Source organism: Lutjanus erythropterus, chromosome 19, assembly GCF_056507025.1.
Source record: "Lutjanus erythropterus isolate fLutEry1 chromosome 19, fLutEry1.hap2, whole genome shotgun sequence".
Lineage (NCBI taxonomy): Eukaryota > Metazoa > Chordata > Actinopteri > Lutjaniformes > Lutjanidae > Lutjanus > Lutjanus erythropterus.
The window spans coordinates 18,339,447-18,358,180 of record NC_139335.1 but is presented as its reverse complement, the minus strand read 5'-3'; the positions used below and the strand labels follow the sequence as shown (position 1 = coordinate 18,358,180).

The following is an 18,734-nucleotide window of genomic DNA, read 5'->3' as shown; positions in this document are numbered from 1 at the left end:
TGACATGAGTCTGACTGATATGTTACAAACTGTAGTTTAATGAACACAATATTTGACATAACAGAAAAAGTACAAACTGATAAGTAAAATACAAAAAAACAAATTTTCTGCGAAGGCTGGCCTTACCATATCTTAGAGCATTTCTCTTATCCGTTTCATTTCTCCATCAGATCAGTTTACATTCTGTTCATGTCCATCAGACACATGATAAGATAAACTTTATTTATCCCACAGCAGGGAAATTCCCCCTTTTTTCCCATTTCCAGTATTTTTGCAATAAAGACAGATTTCTCCAGTTAATAAAAACTGCAGTCTTGTCAATAGTGCTATACAGTTCAAAATAGAGATTGAGGAAGATGTTCTGCTGATTACTGAAAGTTTTACACTGGTCTTGTAGTCTGAATGAAGGTGAATCACTGACTAGGGGCAACTACAACCCTGAAGACTCTCAGACTGTCATTCTGGTTTTGTGGTTTTCATCATCCTTGAAAAGCACCACCATCACGCCTTGGTTTAGACGATATCTAGGTACATTGCTCCCCCTTATCTCTTGTTATATACTAAATATATGCACAAAAATTTAGCAAGTATGAATAAAATGATTATAAAACATCTACAGAAATCTGAAGCATCATCATGATAATGATTTTCTCTGTTTCCTTCGCTGTTGTTGTTTCCTGGTCTGTAGTGATCTGGTAAGTGTGATCTGGATCGTAAGGTGTCACCAGATATTCAAAAGTGTCATAAATTCATAAATTAGCCTGAATTACTTTTTCTTCATCATTATTAACATTTCACTGTACAAAACGCATTTGCATAATGGCTTACGTGTAGTAGAAACTGGAAGTACAGAATCGTCGATGAATGCCACAAAAGTGTGCGTGTGTGTTTGTCCACACAATTTAAGATCAAATCTCTGCACATGAACAATTCATCCATGAGGCCCATTGGTCTCCCTTATTCTTCTCACCTGGTTGCAAAATAACTACTCAAAATAATAACTAAGAAAACAAGAACAAATATTAAAAATGAAACCAAACAACGACGACCACAATGACTGTTTTCTGCTCTGTTGTCGATTTCTGATCTGATGTTGATTATTGTTTGGTCGTTGTTGACTCGTCGGTTGTTGTTTACTCGTCGGTTGTTGTTTTCTCGTCGGTTGTTGTTTTCTCGTCGGTTGTTGTTTTCCCGTCTGTAGTTGCTTCCTGGTCTGCTGTTGTTTTCTGGTCTGTTGTTAATTTTTGGTCTGTTGCTGCGTTGGTTTGAAGAGTACTTTTCCTCGATCACAATGAACAAGAGCAGTCCGAGGCAGGCAAGGTTACCCCATGTGCGTCTGATGTAGGAATCATCAGCGTTACTCCCAAAGCGGTTTATGAGATGCAGCAGCGGTCGTTGGCCTTCTCTCACAGAAAACTCTCTGATCTGTCTCAAGAGGTTAATAGTGACCTGGTAGGTGTGATCTGGATCGTAACGTGTCCCCAGATTTTCAGAAGTCTCATAATGCTGTGTGATAAACACTTGGTCTATTCTTCGCAAAGCTCCCCAACCTGTGTTTTGCTCCTGGACTCTAAATATGATCCTGTCCCTGTTTCGTCCTTCATACTCCGTTGGGGGATCGACAACATAAGATGGAAGCTGCCTGGATGTCATGTCTTGATTGAGATTGCCTACAGTGTAGTACCTGTATCCTCGAGGCAGTGGGTCCAACAGCCCCTCAAAGTTGCCGTAATGATGTGAGCCATAGTCTTCTCTGTTTGGGTCAAAAGTCAGCCATATGCCATTGTTGTCGATGTCAACTGCGTTGGCAAACCAGTGGAGCAGTATGAGACTGTGCTTGGGCACAGATTGGCCAAAGTTGATCTTCTTCAAACCGGTAATTGAGTTGAGCTTTTGTACAGCTGACACAGAGCTCAGGAGGACAAGCAGCAGAGCTACACAGCAACTCATGACTCTTCCTGACATCTTCATCCCCCTGTAGAGATAATTATAAAGATGTTGCTCACATTAATAGTGTTTATAACCAGAGATTAAAAACAGAGAACCTGCCATTGGTAGCCTACTGAGAAATTGGCAACCAATTCTAGGCATTTGGTTGCCATGAGTGGCAGCCTTTTAACATAAAAAAAATAATAATAATTGAATTTAAAAATTACTGTTACAGTTGGAACCAAAAACACAACTGGAACCAGACAATGAAGGACATGCATTAGTGTTTTAAGGGCCGTCAACACCGATGGCTATAACTAAAACTATAAAAAATGTGGTTCTAAACTTGTTCTAATTAAAGTGAATGGTGCAATCCAGACAGCAGCTTTATGGTTGTGGTATGGACTCCACTTGAGTAGGAATGATTTTTCTGTATTTCTCATAGTTATAGTTCTTGGTGTGGACAGCCTTTCACTCACTTGTGCACAGACATTTGTTTTAGGTACAATGGCAAAGCAAATTAAGTTTTTTCACTAGTGGGTGAAAGTTTGACTATCCCCTCAACATCTTAAAAAAAAATGTGCAAATTGATCACATTTGAGAGGTAGAGAGGGGAAAAAAACAAAGCAACCAGTGACTTCCTAGATTCTTTTTCGAGGGATCTTTGATGAACATGACAAGAGCTGCACTACTGGCATTTTATTTACCAGGAATTGAGGGTTGACACTTTAACTGATAACATGTACGGTTCAAAGTCTGTAAAGTGCAGATAAAACACAAACCACAAAGAATTTTGTTTTGTTACTATAATAAACCTTTTAAACATTATTTTGTCACATTTACATTTTAAACTAATGTAACTGCATAATATTTTGATTACTCAAAATAATAGACAAAATGTCACAAAAAATTAAAGAAATTTTAAGAAGGGCAACTGAAGAGGGATCCATCTCCCAGCACGAACAGACATGCTATAGATGAAGTTTGCACAGAATAGAACAACATACTAAAATGACAGTATGGACAGTCAGGATGATAAAATTATAGATTGTCTCTCTTTTACATTTGGAGCTTCGTGTTTACAGTCCACAGTTTTCATTCTGTGCAAAAAATGCCTTCCAAAATTTTGTTTGAATTTTACTTCAAAACAAGTGAGTATCTCCCAAAGATAATGTTTTTCTGTGAAGACTTTACAGACTTTACAGACTAGTTGAGGGGATAATAATATGAAGAGGAGAGAAAACATTGTCAACCAAAAACTAGTGATCAGAAAGCTTACCTGTGTTAGTCTGCCCCTGCCGGGTATCCAGTCCATTTGATCTGATCACTGTGTTTGCATAAGAGCAGGGGCTGCTTGGTTTTTCATTTCACTGAAAATGAAACTAGCTGACCAAATTTAATTTGTGGTTACAGGAAGTTGGGAAATACTCTAATCTTCTTAGATGAAGCCTCTTCTCAACTCCCTCAGTGTTTAGTTGTTCTTTGCCAGTAATGTGCCTTTAGAAATGCACAAAGCTAATTATTTTTATTTGCAGTTTTTAGTGTAATTATTCTGTAAAACAAGTCACCTGGGAATTTTATGAGCAGGTTTAGGATGGAAACTAGTCTGCACATGCCAAAGTTTGACAGTGAGTGTGTCCTTTGGACTGCAGGATGAAGAACTAAGAGGTTTGTTGTAGTGCCTGGCTTGTTATTAGACAGTATTCACTTACCACAAACCAATTTCAAATTGCAGTACACACCTTCGTTCAGTTTCCTTGAAGTTAAAATAAAACACTGACATGAGTCTGACTGATATGTTACAAACTGTAGTTTAATGAACACAATTTTTGACATAACAGAAAAAGTACAAAATGATAAGTAAAATACTGTCCTGTTTTTAAAAGCGAATACATTTTCTGTGAAGGCTGGCCTTACCATATCTTAGAGCATTCCTCTTATCTGTTTCATTTCTCCATCAGATCAGTTTACATTCTGTTCATGTCCATCAGACACAGATAAACTTTATTTATCCCACAGCAGGGAAATTCCTCCTTTTTTCCCATTTCCAGTATTTTTGTAATAAAGACAGATTTCTCCAGTTAATAACAAGCTGCAGTCTTGTCAATAGTGCTATACAGTTCAAAATAGAGATTGAGGAAGATGTTCTGCTGGTTACTGAAAGTTTTACACTGGTCTTGTAGTCTGAATAAAGGTGACCCACTGACTAGGGGCAACTACAACCCTGAAGACTCTCACACTGTCATAACACACAGCTGGAAATGGGTGATTTAATTTTTACTGAACCACATTTATAAGAAAAATTGATATAATACACATTAAGAGCCTGTAGAGGCAAAAGAAAGCAAGCAAGAGAACAGCCCCTTTGCAGTTTAACTGTGCTGAAGCGTCATAACTATTAAGCCAGGACAGTCTCTGTAGTATGCAGATTATATGGATATCAAACTCTCCCTGCTCCTCCCCTCCACAGTGACAGAGAAACTGAAACTGAAAACAACTGACACTGAATACAAACTGTCAAGATAACAACAGACCATCATAGATTTTTTAAAAATATATATAAACATCGGTATGCAAAAATATCACAATAAGATTGGAAATGCATGGTCAAAAAAAAGCTTTACATTCTTTCTGTATTGCAAGTTTGGATTCATTTTAATGATTGCATTTTATTCCTCAGTTGAACGTCAAGTGTTTCAGTACCAATGTTTTGTTTTCAAGGTTTTGTTTTCAATGCCAAAATCACTGTCCTGGCTCCATAAGTAACTGCCCAATTCACAGTTCCCAGTGGACTTTTAAGTCATTCTGGTTTTGTGGTTTTCATCATCCTTGAAAAGCACCACCATCAAGCTTTGGTTTAGACGATATCTAGGTACATTGCTCCCCTTTATCTCTTATAATATGCTAAAAATATGCACAAAAATATAGCAAGTATGACTAAAATGATTATAAAACATTTGCAGAAATCTGAAGCATCGTCATGATAATGATTTTCTCTGTTTCCTGCTCTGTTGTTGTTTACTGGTCTGTTGCTGCGTTGGTTTGAAGAGTACTTTTCCTCGATCACAATGAACAAGAGCAGTCCGAGGCAGGCAAGGTTACCCCATGTGTCTCTGATGTAGGAATCATCAGCGTTACTCCCAAAGCGGTTTATGAGATGCAGCAGTGGTCGTTGGCCTTCTCTCACAGAAAACTGTCTGATCTGTCTCAGGAGGTTAGTAGTGATCTGGTAGGTGTGAGCTGGATCGTAAGGTGTCCCCTGATATTCAGAAGTGTCATAGTGCTGTGTGATAAACACTTGGTCTATCCTCTGCCAGGCTCTCCTCCCTGTGTTCTGCTCCTGGACTCTAATTATGATCCTGTCTCTGTTTTCTCCTTCATACTCCGTTGGGGGATCGACAACATAGGATGGAAGTTGCCTGGAGGTGTCTTGATTGAGACGTCCAACAGAGTAGTACCTGTATCCTCGAGGCAGTGGGTTCAACAATCCTTCATAGTTGCCGTAATGATGTGAGCCGTAATCTCCACTGTCCGGGTCGAAGTTCAGCCTTATGACATTATTGTCGATGTCAACTGCGTTGGCAAACCAGTGGAGCAGTATGAGACTGTGCTCGGGCACAGATTGGCCAAAGTTGATTTTTTTCATATCCTTGATTGAATTGAGCTTTTTATGTGCAGCTGACACAGAGCTCAGGAAGACAAGGAGCAGAGCTACACAACAGGTCATGGCTCTTCCTGACAGCTTCATCCTCCTGTATAGATATTTAAAAAGAGATTACTCACATTATTCATCCATGCTGCACATTCTCAGTACACACATGTTTGTAACTAGAGATGAGGGACAAAATCTCCAGTCCTCATTCTCAGTAAAAATATATTATATATTATGTTATATATGTTTATCTGATGGTAATATGAGGCTTCAGCAGCCAGTTCAAGTGAGTACATTCCAAGTCTTTTAGTGTCTTTTTAGTAAGAAATTCCCTCTGTCTGAAAGTAGTGAGCACTTCCAAAGAAAACTTGAGTTAAATGCTTCATTAATCATGTGAAATAGTGCCAGGATAAATCAAGAAGTTGTGATCAGAGAATAAGAGAGCTCACCTCCGTTATTCTGCTTCCCTCCAGTATCTGAACTCTGCATTTGTGTGAGAGCAGACAGTCACTGTTTCTCTGTAAATGAAACTGAAACAAGCGTTGCTATTGGTAAGTGAAAGTTTAGTGATACAGCTGGGATGAAACTTCCCTTTCAGGCAAGGAAAAGCAGAGCTCCCTGTGAGTGTTTTGTTTCTAGTGGAATGATTTTGTAAAGAGAGGAGTGATTCTGTGCGTCATTTAGGAATTTCATGAGCAGATTTAGGACTGAAACCTGTCTGTGCAGATCTGAGTTTGAGTTTGATGTAATAATGTCTGGATAATATTTTTTTTTCAAACAAAGTTAGAAGATGCTTTGCATGGTTGAACCAGGACCAAAAACATTTCAGAACTTAAATGAAATCAGACATTTACCATAATATGAGAATTTAAAAAAAGTATTCACTTACTACAGCTCAGTTTCAAATGGCATTCCATATATTTTTAAAGGCTGCTTTTTAATTTTATTACTTTATTTATTATTGACTGTCATCTTATATGAACCATGATGTCTGTTAAGTCTATTTTGCTACTGAAATGTCCACAGACACTATCATCCTCTTCAGTCTGAAAAGGTGAAGCATTTAGTGAGTTGTTGTTTTGTACATTATTGTGTAAGGTTTGTATTGCACAGCACAAAGTAGGGCACATTTCAGTGGCATTTAAAGTACGATTTGGTGATTTTAGACTGTGATTAATGGCTTCAAATGACTCGTAATACACACAGTATTTTCTTAGTGTTAGACTAGTCAACTACTCTAAATTAAATTTTGCATTTAATTTGCTTGGGCTGGAATGAGTGTGGTTGTCATTGGGGTCCTTGCAGGACCCTCTCGCCAAAGGACCCCATTACCATGATTACAGAGCATTTGGACCTGAATAAAAACTTAACACTGATTTGTGTTCACATTTTTTTATTTTAGCAGAGGAACACTTTTTATTTATTTATTCATTCATTTATTTATTTATGCATCCATCCATCCATCCATCAGGTACGGTGTTATAGGTGGGCCTAACGGGCCTGGGCCCACCCACTTCTACAACTGGCCCACCTTTAATGACTGGGAGAACATATATTTTCTTAACTTTTATTTTTAATGATTAAAATCAGGATTTTAATACACCCTTAAGACTAAAAAGTTTCCATTTGACAAAAAGACAACATTTATGTTATGCATTTACAGTGAGCTGAACAGTTAGGGAACCTCCATTTACAATTCATTTACAACCTTTTTGTTTGTTTGCTGTTGTTTTTTAACGTAACGGTCGGAAACTCTCTCCTCTGCTCCCTGAGTGTGGGTGGGTGTGTCTGTACTGGTTCATGAGTGTGTGCTGTGAGAGAGGAGCGAGGGAGGAGACCCGCCCGTCAGAGAGGAGAGGAGAAATTCATTGTAATGAATGTAATGAAACGACAGCAACGCATTCGACTCTGAAATCGCACAAATTAGAGTTAGCTTTTTTATTTGATAAAAAAGAACACATGTTATAGGCCCTTTTGATTAAAATAAAAATGAAATAATGAAATTAAAAAGAAATCTACAACTTGAATTTCTGGGTGAGGGTCCTGTTGGCGGGGCGCCCTCCCAAATAAACTATAGGGGACTATACTACACTATAGGGGAAACATTGTGGCACACTGTCACTGGCCATGACAGGGCTCCGTTGTAACAGAAACAAGAGAGGAAAAACATAATCATAATAATAAAAAAAATGATACAAGTCAGTGCTTGCCCAACCGGGCATGTCTGGGCAGGTTTTGCTTGCCCGCAGGTTATTGTTGGTTGCCCCGTGCATTCGGGCAACTGTTATTGTCAGACTCTGACACAGAAGGAGCACACAAACATAGATGAAGTACACCACTTTAATACATTATCAGTGAAAGCTGTCCTTAACAGATTATAGAGCATTTGACTGTTTCATTTATCCATCTGAACTTTGTACTTTCTCTTCATCTCCATCAGAATGAATTCGCAGTGAGTCACTACTGTTAAATTAGATGTTGTTGCATGAATGAAGCCTGAAGCCTTATGACTGAGCCATGAAACTGATTGTGCTGAAACACAATCTCCACCTTGCCGTGCTGTTCTACCTTCAGTGTTTCCTCTAGGATTTTTTTCAGCAGCGGGGGCAGGTGTTCCCTTTCTCTTCTTAGAGAAATATTTCAATAAACTCATCTGAAAAATGCAGTCATTTGTTACATAATGGTGTGTAGATATTAACATTAGCCTAATACTATTAATTAGTTTACTCACGTTAGCAACACTGAGTTGGCAACGGGCCAAATTAACTTAAACTACTGATAAGTTACGTAACGTTAGCTGGTCATCAACATATTGTGAACGTCTGTTTAACTTGTAAAATCTATGTCGAGTTACTTACGTCTACCTCTTCTCCGGCCGGTAATTCGCTGCTTTATTGTTTATTTGTAATTCGGGAATTCGCTCCCCTGACTCTGCCCTGTCGCCTAGGTGCTTGACGTGCTTGACGACCGCGCCCCCCAAACAACGCTAGCATCATGCAAATGAGCACGTGCAAGTATATTTCCATACTGAGCAAGATAGTTATCTGCAGTTTACCTTAGTGCTCGCAAGTACCCAACAGGAGTCTGTTTTGAAGGTGGAGAGATGCGGCGGTGGTGTATTTGCGTCAACAATAAAAAAAAAAAGAAAAAAAGAAATTTGAAGGAGTGGCGGATGGATTTACGAGTGGTGGGCCGCCACTCCTAAATGAATGTAGAGGAAACACTGACCTTATTTACATTAGATTCTCAAACAATGCCATGTTGGTTAAACGCTGCAGGTTTTAACATTACACCACCTTAATTCACTGATCACCTCCTCCTCTCTTGGTGAGGTAGAGTTGTTCACTGATAGTTTTTACACTGGTCCTCTTGTCATGAATGAAGTTGGTTGATTCACTGGAGAGGACTGAAATTTTGAAGACTCTCAGAACACAGTTTAAGATGGGTCATTTAAAGTATTTGGCCGTTCATCACAAACATGTTATACTGAGCCTATGTCTATTATCATTTTCAAGAAAGCTGTAATAGCATACAAAACAAAACATATGAAGACAATACCAAACAAACAACACAACACCTCCTCAGTGCTGGATTCTGAGCAGTTGTGCATGTCTGATTCTCTCTTACAGCTGGCTCTGCCACCATCCCGATGAATCTGCAGGGATTGTTGTATGACACTTTGTAGGTTAAATGAGTGCCTTTCCTGGATCACAATAAACAGGAGAAGTCCGAGGCAAGCAAGGTTACCCCATGTGTTTCTTATGTGCTCTAACTGGAAATGATCAGCGTTACTTCCGAAGCGGTTTCTGAGATTCCACATTTCGTGTTCTCCCACAGAAAACTGTCTGATCTGTCTTAAGAGGTTAGTGGTGATCTCATAGGTGTGAGCTGGATCATATACTGACGTCCCATTGTGCTGTGTGATAAACACTTCATCTATCCTCTGCCTAACTTCACATCCTGTGTTCTGTTCCTGGACTCTAAAAATGATCCTGTCACTGTTTCCTCCTCTGTACTCCCATGGAGGATTGACAACATAAGATGGAAGTCGCCTTTGTGACGTGCCTTGATTGAGATTGCCAATAGTGTAGTACTTGGATCGCCAAGGGGCATAGTCCAACATCCCCTCAAAGTTGCAGTAATGATGTGAGCCATAATCTCGTCTGTTCGGGTCAAACTCTAGCCATATGACATTGTTACTGTCGATGTCAACTGCGTTGGCAAACCAGTAGAGCAGTATGAGACTGTGCTTGGGCACAGATTCGCCGAAGTCGATTTCCTTCAAATCATCGATTGAATCGAGCTTTTTGTGTGCATCTGACACAGAGCTCAGGAGGACAAGCAGCAGAGCTACACAGCAACTCATGACTCTTCCTGACATCTTTATCCTCCTGTATGGATATTTTAAAAAGATATTGCTTACATTAATCATTCACGCTGAACATTCCCCGTACATTTGTTCATAACAAGAGAAGGTCACAGTCCACAGTCCCCATTCTCTACAAAAATGTTTATCAAAACAATCTTTTGTATGAATTTCTCTCTCCATGTTTCTACAGACAACAATAGAGGGATAGCAACATAAGGTGGAAGACAACCCTCATAAAGAAGACTTGAGTTAGCTGAAATAATAATAATAATAATAATTCCTGTAAATCAAAAACGGTAATGAGATAATTAGAGTGCTCACCTTCATTAGTCTGCCACCATCGAGTACCTGATCTGTTTGATCTCATCTCTGAATTTCTGCGCCAGTAGGCGTAACTTGGTTATTGTTTCCTTGGAAATTAAACCAGCCAAACAAGTATAACTGGTGGTTTCAGGAGGTTGTGTAAAACAGCTCTTTAGATGAAACATCAGCATAGGGTTCTTTTGATACTGATTTATCCAATATTTACCCATCCACAAGTGGTGATATTTTCATCCTTTTTAAAGAGCTGAGAAATATAAATTTGTATGCCAAATTCTGTCTGAGCCTCTCCTGTGATTATGTAGAATAGGGACTAGTTAAAGTTGTGTAACTATGATGTTTAACAGCCGTGTTCAGCTGCCTGCACTGCTGCAACTCTGCCAGCAGCCAGCAGGAGATGCTGTCACACAGGTAGTTGGTCTCACACACCTGGAGGGCCTGAATCCTGGAGCCTGTAAAAGCTTTGTGTCAGTGCTGCTTTTAAAGCCTGATTGCAGTTTAGATTTAGACGCAGGCCAAACAGCTGATCAGCAGTTTGTATACATGCAACTCATGACATGGGTCCGTGTGGCCCTTGTGGTGCTGTAGAAGCTTGTTTCTCTGTTTGTTTTTTGTTTGTGCTATAAATCATCTACACCGGAGAAGTGCTTCCGCTTTTCCCAGAGAAGTGGATTCATGTGACACCTCCAATAACACACACACGCACATGCACATGCAAACGTACACGCACGCACACACACACATAGATGCTTACACAGAGAGACGGATCTTTTGATATCCTGTATGGAGGCTGTGGTATTCCCTTTGGGAAAGGCAGACAGGGAGTCAAAACACACAAAGGAAACATTTAGTTTCTCTGTGGTCACCACCCACATCATTCACATGGGCAGCACAAGAGCGTCATACAAATGATACTTCATAATGATGCCCTCTTAATTTTTCCTCTGAAACCTAAACATGAACTGTTCAACAGTGCAGCTCCAGATAATGATAATGACATGAAATTCAGGGAAATGAATTACTGTTGTTCTGCATGGCAGAATTAAAGCAGAATTTGACCGACTTAACTCCATCCTCCCGTCCTCCCTAACCACTGCAACCCACTGTATGCAAATTTAGCAAACTTGTGTAGTAAACGATGTCTTGGTATGAAGACTTTTTCAGAGACTTTTTCAATACATGTATTTAAAAACAATATCAACATTTGATGGTGTTGAATGTATCAGAGCTCTTACAAAAAATGATCTGAATGCTGATTCAAGCCTTTGTTCAGCAGTTGCAACAGCAAAACTGGGCAGTGTTGACTGACTTTTTCTGTACCAGCACTGTATGCAGGTTGTTAATGAGAAAAAAAATCTTTTCTGTGCCTAGTAGTTTTTTTTTTCCTTTTTGTATGGTATTGAGATGGGTATCAAGTATCTTATTTTAAAAAACTATTATTGTATTAATGTTTAAAATTCTGGTATTGTGGCAACTCAAGAAACCAATGTAGGGATTTTTTTTTTAGCGTGAATAAACACGGACCTTTTCAATGTGGATTGTGCACCGCTTTTGCGCAGATATGACCATACGAAGATACTCAAATGATTGTTTCCTAAACTAATGACTTTATTAAAGAGTATTACATATTATATTTGTCAGGTTAAATAATTTAAATATACATATGCCCAGCAATTGTAGAAAGGAACAGTACATTGAGAAAATAAAGAATAAATTAAAATATATAGTTCAATAAACTGTTCAGTATCAGTCACTTGTTGAATATTTTAGTACCATCTGTCAGTTAGGGGCAGGTTGTAAAATAAGAAGCATAGTTTCTCTGTAATTACACCTGCCAGAGAGCTCCTCTTGTCCTCATAAATATTCCCCATCAAGCAAAATCTAGATCAACCCAAGAACTGTTTTCTGCATATATGGCTAAACATATTTAGCACTAGGCCCATATCAGGCCCACAAATGCTCATACACTTATCATACCTCTGCACACACTCCGCAGAGGAAAAAGACCAGACAGTGATGCATTTAATATAATGCACCCAGTGAGTCATGCTCCTTCTATCCATCATGTTTCTGTGTTATGAAAGACCTTGGACAGCTGCGAGGAGCGCTGTCAGGGGTCAGCCAGGCAGCCCTACACTCCGCCTGCCAATACATGACACCATCTTGGCTCAGCACGGCCGAGAAACATCAGCGCCTGCCATTGGCTTTCTGTCACTCCATCCCCCGTCTCCTCAAAATGAAGATCTTTTTATCTGAGAAGGCCGCGTCCCCAGCAGGGCAGCAGCCCTGTAAGAAAGGAGAGTGCCAAGCTATGTCGGATCAAACAAATGGTGGTTGGCTCGCTCTGCGTGCAGGGTTCACTCAGGAGTCAGCCTCTCTTAATAAGACGCTTCAGAGAGGAGAGAATGGAAACTCTTTTATACAAAAGTGCTTTTTTTAACCTATTAATAACATCTGTGAAGTAATGTGTCAGCTTACATAGTTTTTAGACTTGACAAAGACTGAGCTACAGTGAAGTCTGCAGTGAATTAGGGTATGTTGGGTGTCTGTGGCGAGTCGGGAAACTTACCCTGAGGGCAGAGGAGCTCAGAGAGAAGTTGACTCAAAGGTTTGGTGTAAAAGAGTGAAAGATAAGTCTGAGTTGTTCGCGAACTCAAGAAAGGGTAACAGAGAGATGGAAATGCGGGAAAGTGGGAAGAGGACGTTTGTGGTTAGAGCTCAGAGTTGACAAGTAGAGACATTGGGAACCAGCACTAAACCAGTACCGGCTTCTGACTGGTCAGAACTGAAATGTCAAGAAGGTCATGGACAAACAATACTAGCTATTTATGTAATGTGACATAACTGGCTAAGTGCAATAAGTGAGAAAACAATTTACCTTCTTATGGAGCTGAACGATTTTGAAAAATATTTAATTGAGATTATTTTGACTTAAATTGCAGTTGCGATTTGATTAGGGATGTAGTCAATCAAAGAAAATCTTGGTCAACTGAAATTCTACCCACTCGTCAACAAATTGATTGGAAAAAACAGAGCGAGAGAGTGAAAAAACAGCATTTTATGTCTTGGTTTAACTAAACCAGCCACAGTGCACTTAGTGACTGTACCTAGTAGACTAAAATGGTAATCAAGTACGAGCGCACAAATTCCTGTCATACAATTTATTTTTTCACATGGTTATATCCTGACTTTCAGGGCTTGTCTATCAAGTAGATTCAAAATTTCTTGCTGCTTTATACAGCAGAACCACAAATAAGCACACACAGCAGCAACAAGGGTCAAACTGGCCTCCATATATAAACAGAGCTCAGTGCTAATGCAGCTTGCGCTCCACTATAAACTTCCACAAAATGCACCATAAAAAAAACACTAGCGGCATCCAACCTACTATAATTTGTTAGCAAATTTTGATACTTTGAAAACTGGAAAAAGCAGAAAAATGCCAGGTGCTGAAAAATTAAACTAAAGAGTTGAAACACACAAATTAAGTTCAACAACATTGTTGTAGGTTTATATTTTTATGTTATGAAATTGCTCTGAATATGCTTGTGTAATATTCTCCTGTGGTCATATCTGCACCATCCACAGCACAAATTTATAAAGAACGTAATGCGAAAGTGCCAATCTATGGTTCAAGAAGTATGTTAAGTATATAACCTTTATTTGAACTCGGGAAATCAAGTACAGTGATGTCAAGTAACAGTTATAATGATTTAAAAGCTAAAGCATTAAAAAGGTACAAAGTAAAAGAAAACAATAAAAAAAGTTCACAAAAGTGGAGCTGGGGTGGTTAAACGTTAGCAGAGACCAGAAAACTCACTCTGGTAGTTTCTAAATCCTCTAGTAACTCCTGTCAGTTTTATCTACATTTCAGCTTATCCAGTTTGAACACCAGGTTTTTTATTGGGGGTGATAAAGCTGAGCTTTAGAGAGAGGGGGAGATGAAAAGAGAGAAGGCAAAGACCAAACAGTTTTAAGACAGGGGGGCCCTCAGTTTGGGGAAAGCGTACCGTTTCCCACATTGTAAAACTAAATATTACAAGGGTTTATTTTAACTCCTTATTTGGTAATACCTGGTTTTGATCACACTTACAAGGCCATCTGTGTTTGTGTGTATCTGTGAGTGTTGTTTTCTTTATATACAATGTTTTTTTTATGTACTGTGTGTTGGTATAGTGCAGAATTTTGAAGGCTCATGGTATGTGCTCTGGGTGTAGCAGGCATTCGTCGCTGAGGTGGGAGAAAAGTTTATCTTGGCAACAGCGTGTGTGTAATGAAATGAAACAAATCCATCTTTCCAGCCTGTTGTGCCTGCATTTTCAGAAACATGACTCTTCATCAGCAGGAATGCAGGTGCTGCCCTCTTTGTGTGTGTGTGTGTGCGCACGGACACGTGTGTCTGGTAAGGTTGCACTAAAGCCCCTGCACTGGTGTGTAATTACACTTCCTGTGAGGCTGGAGACAGCTGTTTCCTCTCCTCTTTAATCTCACAAATATACATGCACCATAAGAATAGTAATCAGACAAAGTAATTGGTTTGCTCTAAAATAAAAAATAAGTAAAGGCTGCATCTCTGACTGCGCTTTTGAGATTCACTACCCTTTAACTGTCTTTCTTCTCTAAAACATTAGATATTAAAGTGGAAAACAGTGGCTTTTACTTTATTTTTTGAGTAATATTTCTGAAAACACTGCACATCATATGCCAGATAGTTTTTGGGTTCTATTTCAGCAGCATAATTTCTATACTGCATGTAAAAATAGAAAATTAAATACTTTTTTAAAATAAACTGCGCCATTTGGCCATTCCTGTGTTAAGCAAGTGCCATAAGAAAATAATAGAGTACCATATTGATCATATTGGCAGTGTGAAGTCAGCAAGTATTAGTTTGTTTCCACAGATCAGAGGAAGTAAATGTGTGAGCACTCATGCCATTTTCTGTTAAGCATGTGCAGTAAAATGGATCAGTTTTTAAATATAATATTAATTAATATATTTGCGGGGCAGCACTATAAGATAATGGGGCAGCACTACTGCTCTGTCATGCAAAAACATTGTTATATATAATTATATTATTGCCAAAATATTTCAGTACAGTGGTGGAATTATGCAATAGCCCAAACCTCAGCCTTTTCAACATTTTCAAGAACAAATGTCTACATATCCTCTGCTCGTTCTGCAGCACATGTTGCATAATAGACTAAGTGTTTTCCCAAAACTGTGCAGCCCTGATCCATGGATTTATGATGCCGATATCCCAAAAGTATTGAGCAAAGCAAAGTTGATCGGAGGACAAACAGATGTGATGACAAAGGGAATCCCAGCGGTCTGATGTGATGTGTCTCAGGTCTGTGTGAGAGGAATGAGTGGGATGCGATGAATGCGGAGCCCGAGGAGCAGATGAGAGGGTCAGGCCAGGTAATTAGGGTTGTAAATGATCCCAGGAGCTTAGGAGAGGGACATTCGGCTGGCCCAAAGTCTGCAGTCATTACACCCACACACAATCTCAAACACATTATTGTCACCCAGTTTCTGTATGCTCAGCTCATTTATTTCTTCTCCTTACACGTTTAAACAACCTTTTCACAGTCCTACACTCCCTCTGCTAAAATCTTCTCCTTTGTGCGTACAATTTGGAAGTTTTTCTCTCTCTTTTTTTAAATTTGTTGGAAGGGGGGAGTGTATTAGAAGGAAGTGGGTGTGTCTTGTTGCCTTGTGTGTGGAGTCACATGACAGGTAGGGGTGGGAGGGGCAGGCGGGGAGCTTCCACAGCAGAGTCACAGCAGAGTTTGGCCTCTCACTGGAGTGCTGCACTTTGGCAGGGGACGACTCATACACACATACACACACTTCACACACGGTGAGTGTTTTGCATACCGGGAGAGTGTGTGTGTGTGCGCGCGCATGGGGGTGTGTGGTGTGTGCATTTTGTGAGAAAAGAAGATGGAAGTAGAGGGAGTAAATGTTGCTTCTTTATGTTCTTTCTGTTTTTTTTTATTTTTTTTTTATTTTTTTGTTGCATGTTTCTTGTCTTCCCAGGAAGAAGAGATTTGATCATCTGTTGTTTTCACATACTTGATGAATATCTCTGCATGCCTTCCATACTTGACTGAGGAGCCCAGCTGTTTATATGTGTCTGAGTGTTACTGTTCAGTTGTTCAGCTAAGCTTAACATTAGAAACAGTAGGATTTGTCTGGACTGTGTGTAAATGTCCCAGAAAGATAGTTGATTGTTCACTGTCATTCCTAGGACTTCATATACTGAGGTTTTGGGTTGGTAAAGCATCTTGAGCACAGCAAAATAGTGAGAAAATGAGGAAATAAAGGCAGAGGTCAGGGTCTCTGTAGGTACAACCACCTTCACACACTTCTAGTGGGTCATACGTGATGATTCAAAGGGGATTATGTTCACATGAGTCTACACATTATTTTTTAGGAAAATGTAGATTGTGTCTTTAATATTCATGATGGCTGCAAAGGAGTCAGAGTAACTTTTTCAGTTTTTGCTTTTGTTTCATGTCATTACTATTGTTCAGGTTTTGCATTCCCTCGATCTCCCATCACCGAAATGTTGAGTGTGTCTACTCTTTGGCAAGCTTTGTAATCAATCTGTCACACATGTACACAGAGGGATGTTCCTTCATGTTTCAGCCCCTACGCTGTTTAAATTAGCTTTTTTTCTACTTTTTTCATGCTTCCTCCCCTCTAACATTGTCCAAAGTTATCCATTACCACATCATGCAGGGAGGACTCAGGAAAGTGTGTGTGTGTGTGTGTGTGTGCGCGCATGCGTGTACACGTACGTGTGTGCACAGCAGAAAGGTTAGCTCCATGCATGTGGTTAGTAGGCTTGGGAATCATTTAGTTTAGTTTCTTTGGAAAGTACAGTGAAGGAATCCTCTAAGCAAATGGTAATCAGTGGAAAGTAGTCTGTATTCCTTTCCAGTGGGAAATGCGAAGTATCAAATTTTGACCAAAATTGAAGAATATGCTCTCTTTTTGGTCTGTTGTAGCTGTTTTGTTCATCCCATACATCTTAAGTTTCACATTTTTTTTTCATGCCTGCTTGTCTGTCTATTAGGGCTGAAGCAATATATTTATTATATCAATATATTGTTATGAGATTAGATATCTTCTTGGGTTTTGAGTTTTAAAGGCTGCATTTCAATAGTGATGTCATTTTCCGAACTTAACAGGCTGCTCTAACTGTTCTGTCATTTGCTTTTATCTCAATATTGAAGTATTTTGTCAAAAATATAATGATATTTGATTTTGTCCATATCACCAAACCATAACAATAATGTAATTCTTTTGTTTTTTTTTGTTAATACCAACCCGACTGTAAAAAATACTCACAAGTAAAAGTTCTGCATTCTAAAGTATGTAGGTATTAACTTTAAGTGATCATTGCAGTAAAATGGTCTCTGTGATTTACTTTTATATTTGCTATTTTTTGAACGAATTAGTATTGGATTATGTTGCATTTAACTGCTAACTGCCGAGCTAATTTAAACTACTTTATGTATTGTTGCGTAGTTTAATCTACAGCAGTGCATCATAGTCTATAAGATCATCACATGTTTACACCATTTGAGAATTTATGGTATGTTATTTTAGACAAAATATGTATATTGAGACACATACTGTATATTGTGGCATAGCCTAACAATATTAAGGTATTATGTATATGCCATATTTTCCAGCTCTATTGTCCGGGCTTTTAATTGAGACAGAAAGAGATTGTGTGAGGACTGGGCGAACTGGCTGATGTGGCAGTAGTTGGAACAAAGCTGAGCCTCAGCAGCATTGTATCATCCAGACTTTGTTGTCTGGGGTTGACCTGAGGGAATACAAGGCACGGCTCTCTGACGATATCAAACCGATGGAAAACAGCAATCGCCCTTCACCTTTTTAGAGAGTCACCCGCCTCTGTTTTGCCTCACAAGCATGCACACACACACACACACACACACACACACACACACACACACACACACACACACACACACACACACACACACACACACACAGAGCTGTTGAAAGGAGCTCTGTTGTGGCCCCTGTGCATTGCCAGGCGAGAACAGACAGTGGCCTTTCACCAGTGTTTGATGGGGAGCTGAAAAGGTCACCGTTACCTTCTGTATCTCGTGTGTGTCTGTTGCTGTCGGTGCAGTAAGATTATGTGTCTGTTGTGGAATTCAGCATCATGGCTTTGAAATGCAAAATATTTCACCAGTGTAACCGGAGCTCTGTAATTGAAAATCGATAAGGTTTCTGCTTTGTAGACTTGCAGGTCAGTCTCATAATGATAACTTGAGTTTTCTAATATGTGGAAGTGCATCGATGCATGCATTTTGTATTTATTGTAAGAAAGGATTGTAAAACATGAGGCGTAAGATATGTTAAAGTTGCTGATGAAACAAAATCTCTGTTCATTATTGCCTGAGAAGTAAATACGAGATG

General features: G+C 39.3%; 4 protein-coding genes across 8 annotated transcripts in view; 1 reads left to right on the top strand and 3 right to left on the bottom strand.

Annotated features, from left to right (window-relative positions):
- LOC146309632 (septin-9-like) overlaps window positions 1-18,734 on the top strand; it is a 108,521-nt gene that overhangs the window by 64,574 nt on the left and 25,213 nt on the right. Inside the window, exon 1 of one of the 5 annotated variants that reach the window (XM_084744130.1) lies at window positions 15,998-16,131. The exons of the other annotated variants lie outside the window; for them this stretch is intronic. The gene's annotated coding sequence lies outside the window, so the exon portion shown is untranslated. Of the gene's footprint in view, window positions 1-15,997; window positions 16,132-18,734 lie in introns of those variants that run through there. 5 annotated transcript variants of the gene reach the window in all.
- Window positions 16-2,484, bottom strand: LOC146309635 (uncharacterized). The gene is made up of 2 exons (XM_084744050.1): window positions 971-2,484; window positions 16-524 (listed from the first exon to the last, which is right to left on the bottom strand). The coding sequence occupies exons 1-2, from the start codon at window positions 1,969-1,971 to the stop codon at window positions 449-451; spliced, it is 1,077 nt and encodes a 358-aa protein (XP_084600176.1). The 5' UTR covers window positions 1,972-2,484; the 3' UTR covers window positions 16-448.
- Window positions 4,403-6,477, bottom strand: LOC146309634 (uncharacterized). Its single transcript, XM_084744134.1, has 2 exons — window positions 6,031-6,477; window positions 4,403-5,681 (listed from the first exon to the last, which is right to left on the bottom strand). Exon 2 carries the CDS (start codon window positions 5,675-5,677, stop codon window positions 4,817-4,819), a length of 861 nt encoding a protein of 286 aa, XP_084600260.1. The 5' UTR covers window positions 5,678-5,681; window positions 6,031-6,477; the 3' UTR covers window positions 4,403-4,816.
- On the bottom strand, window positions 8,091-9,968 carry LOC146309633 (uncharacterized). The gene is made up of 2 exons (XM_084744133.1): window positions 8,810-9,968; window positions 8,091-8,149 (listed from the first exon to the last, which is right to left on the bottom strand). Exon 1 carries the CDS (start codon window positions 9,960-9,962, stop codon window positions 9,063-9,065), a length of 900 nt encoding a protein of 299 aa, XP_084600259.1. The 5' UTR covers window positions 9,963-9,968; the 3' UTR covers window positions 8,091-8,149; window positions 8,810-9,062.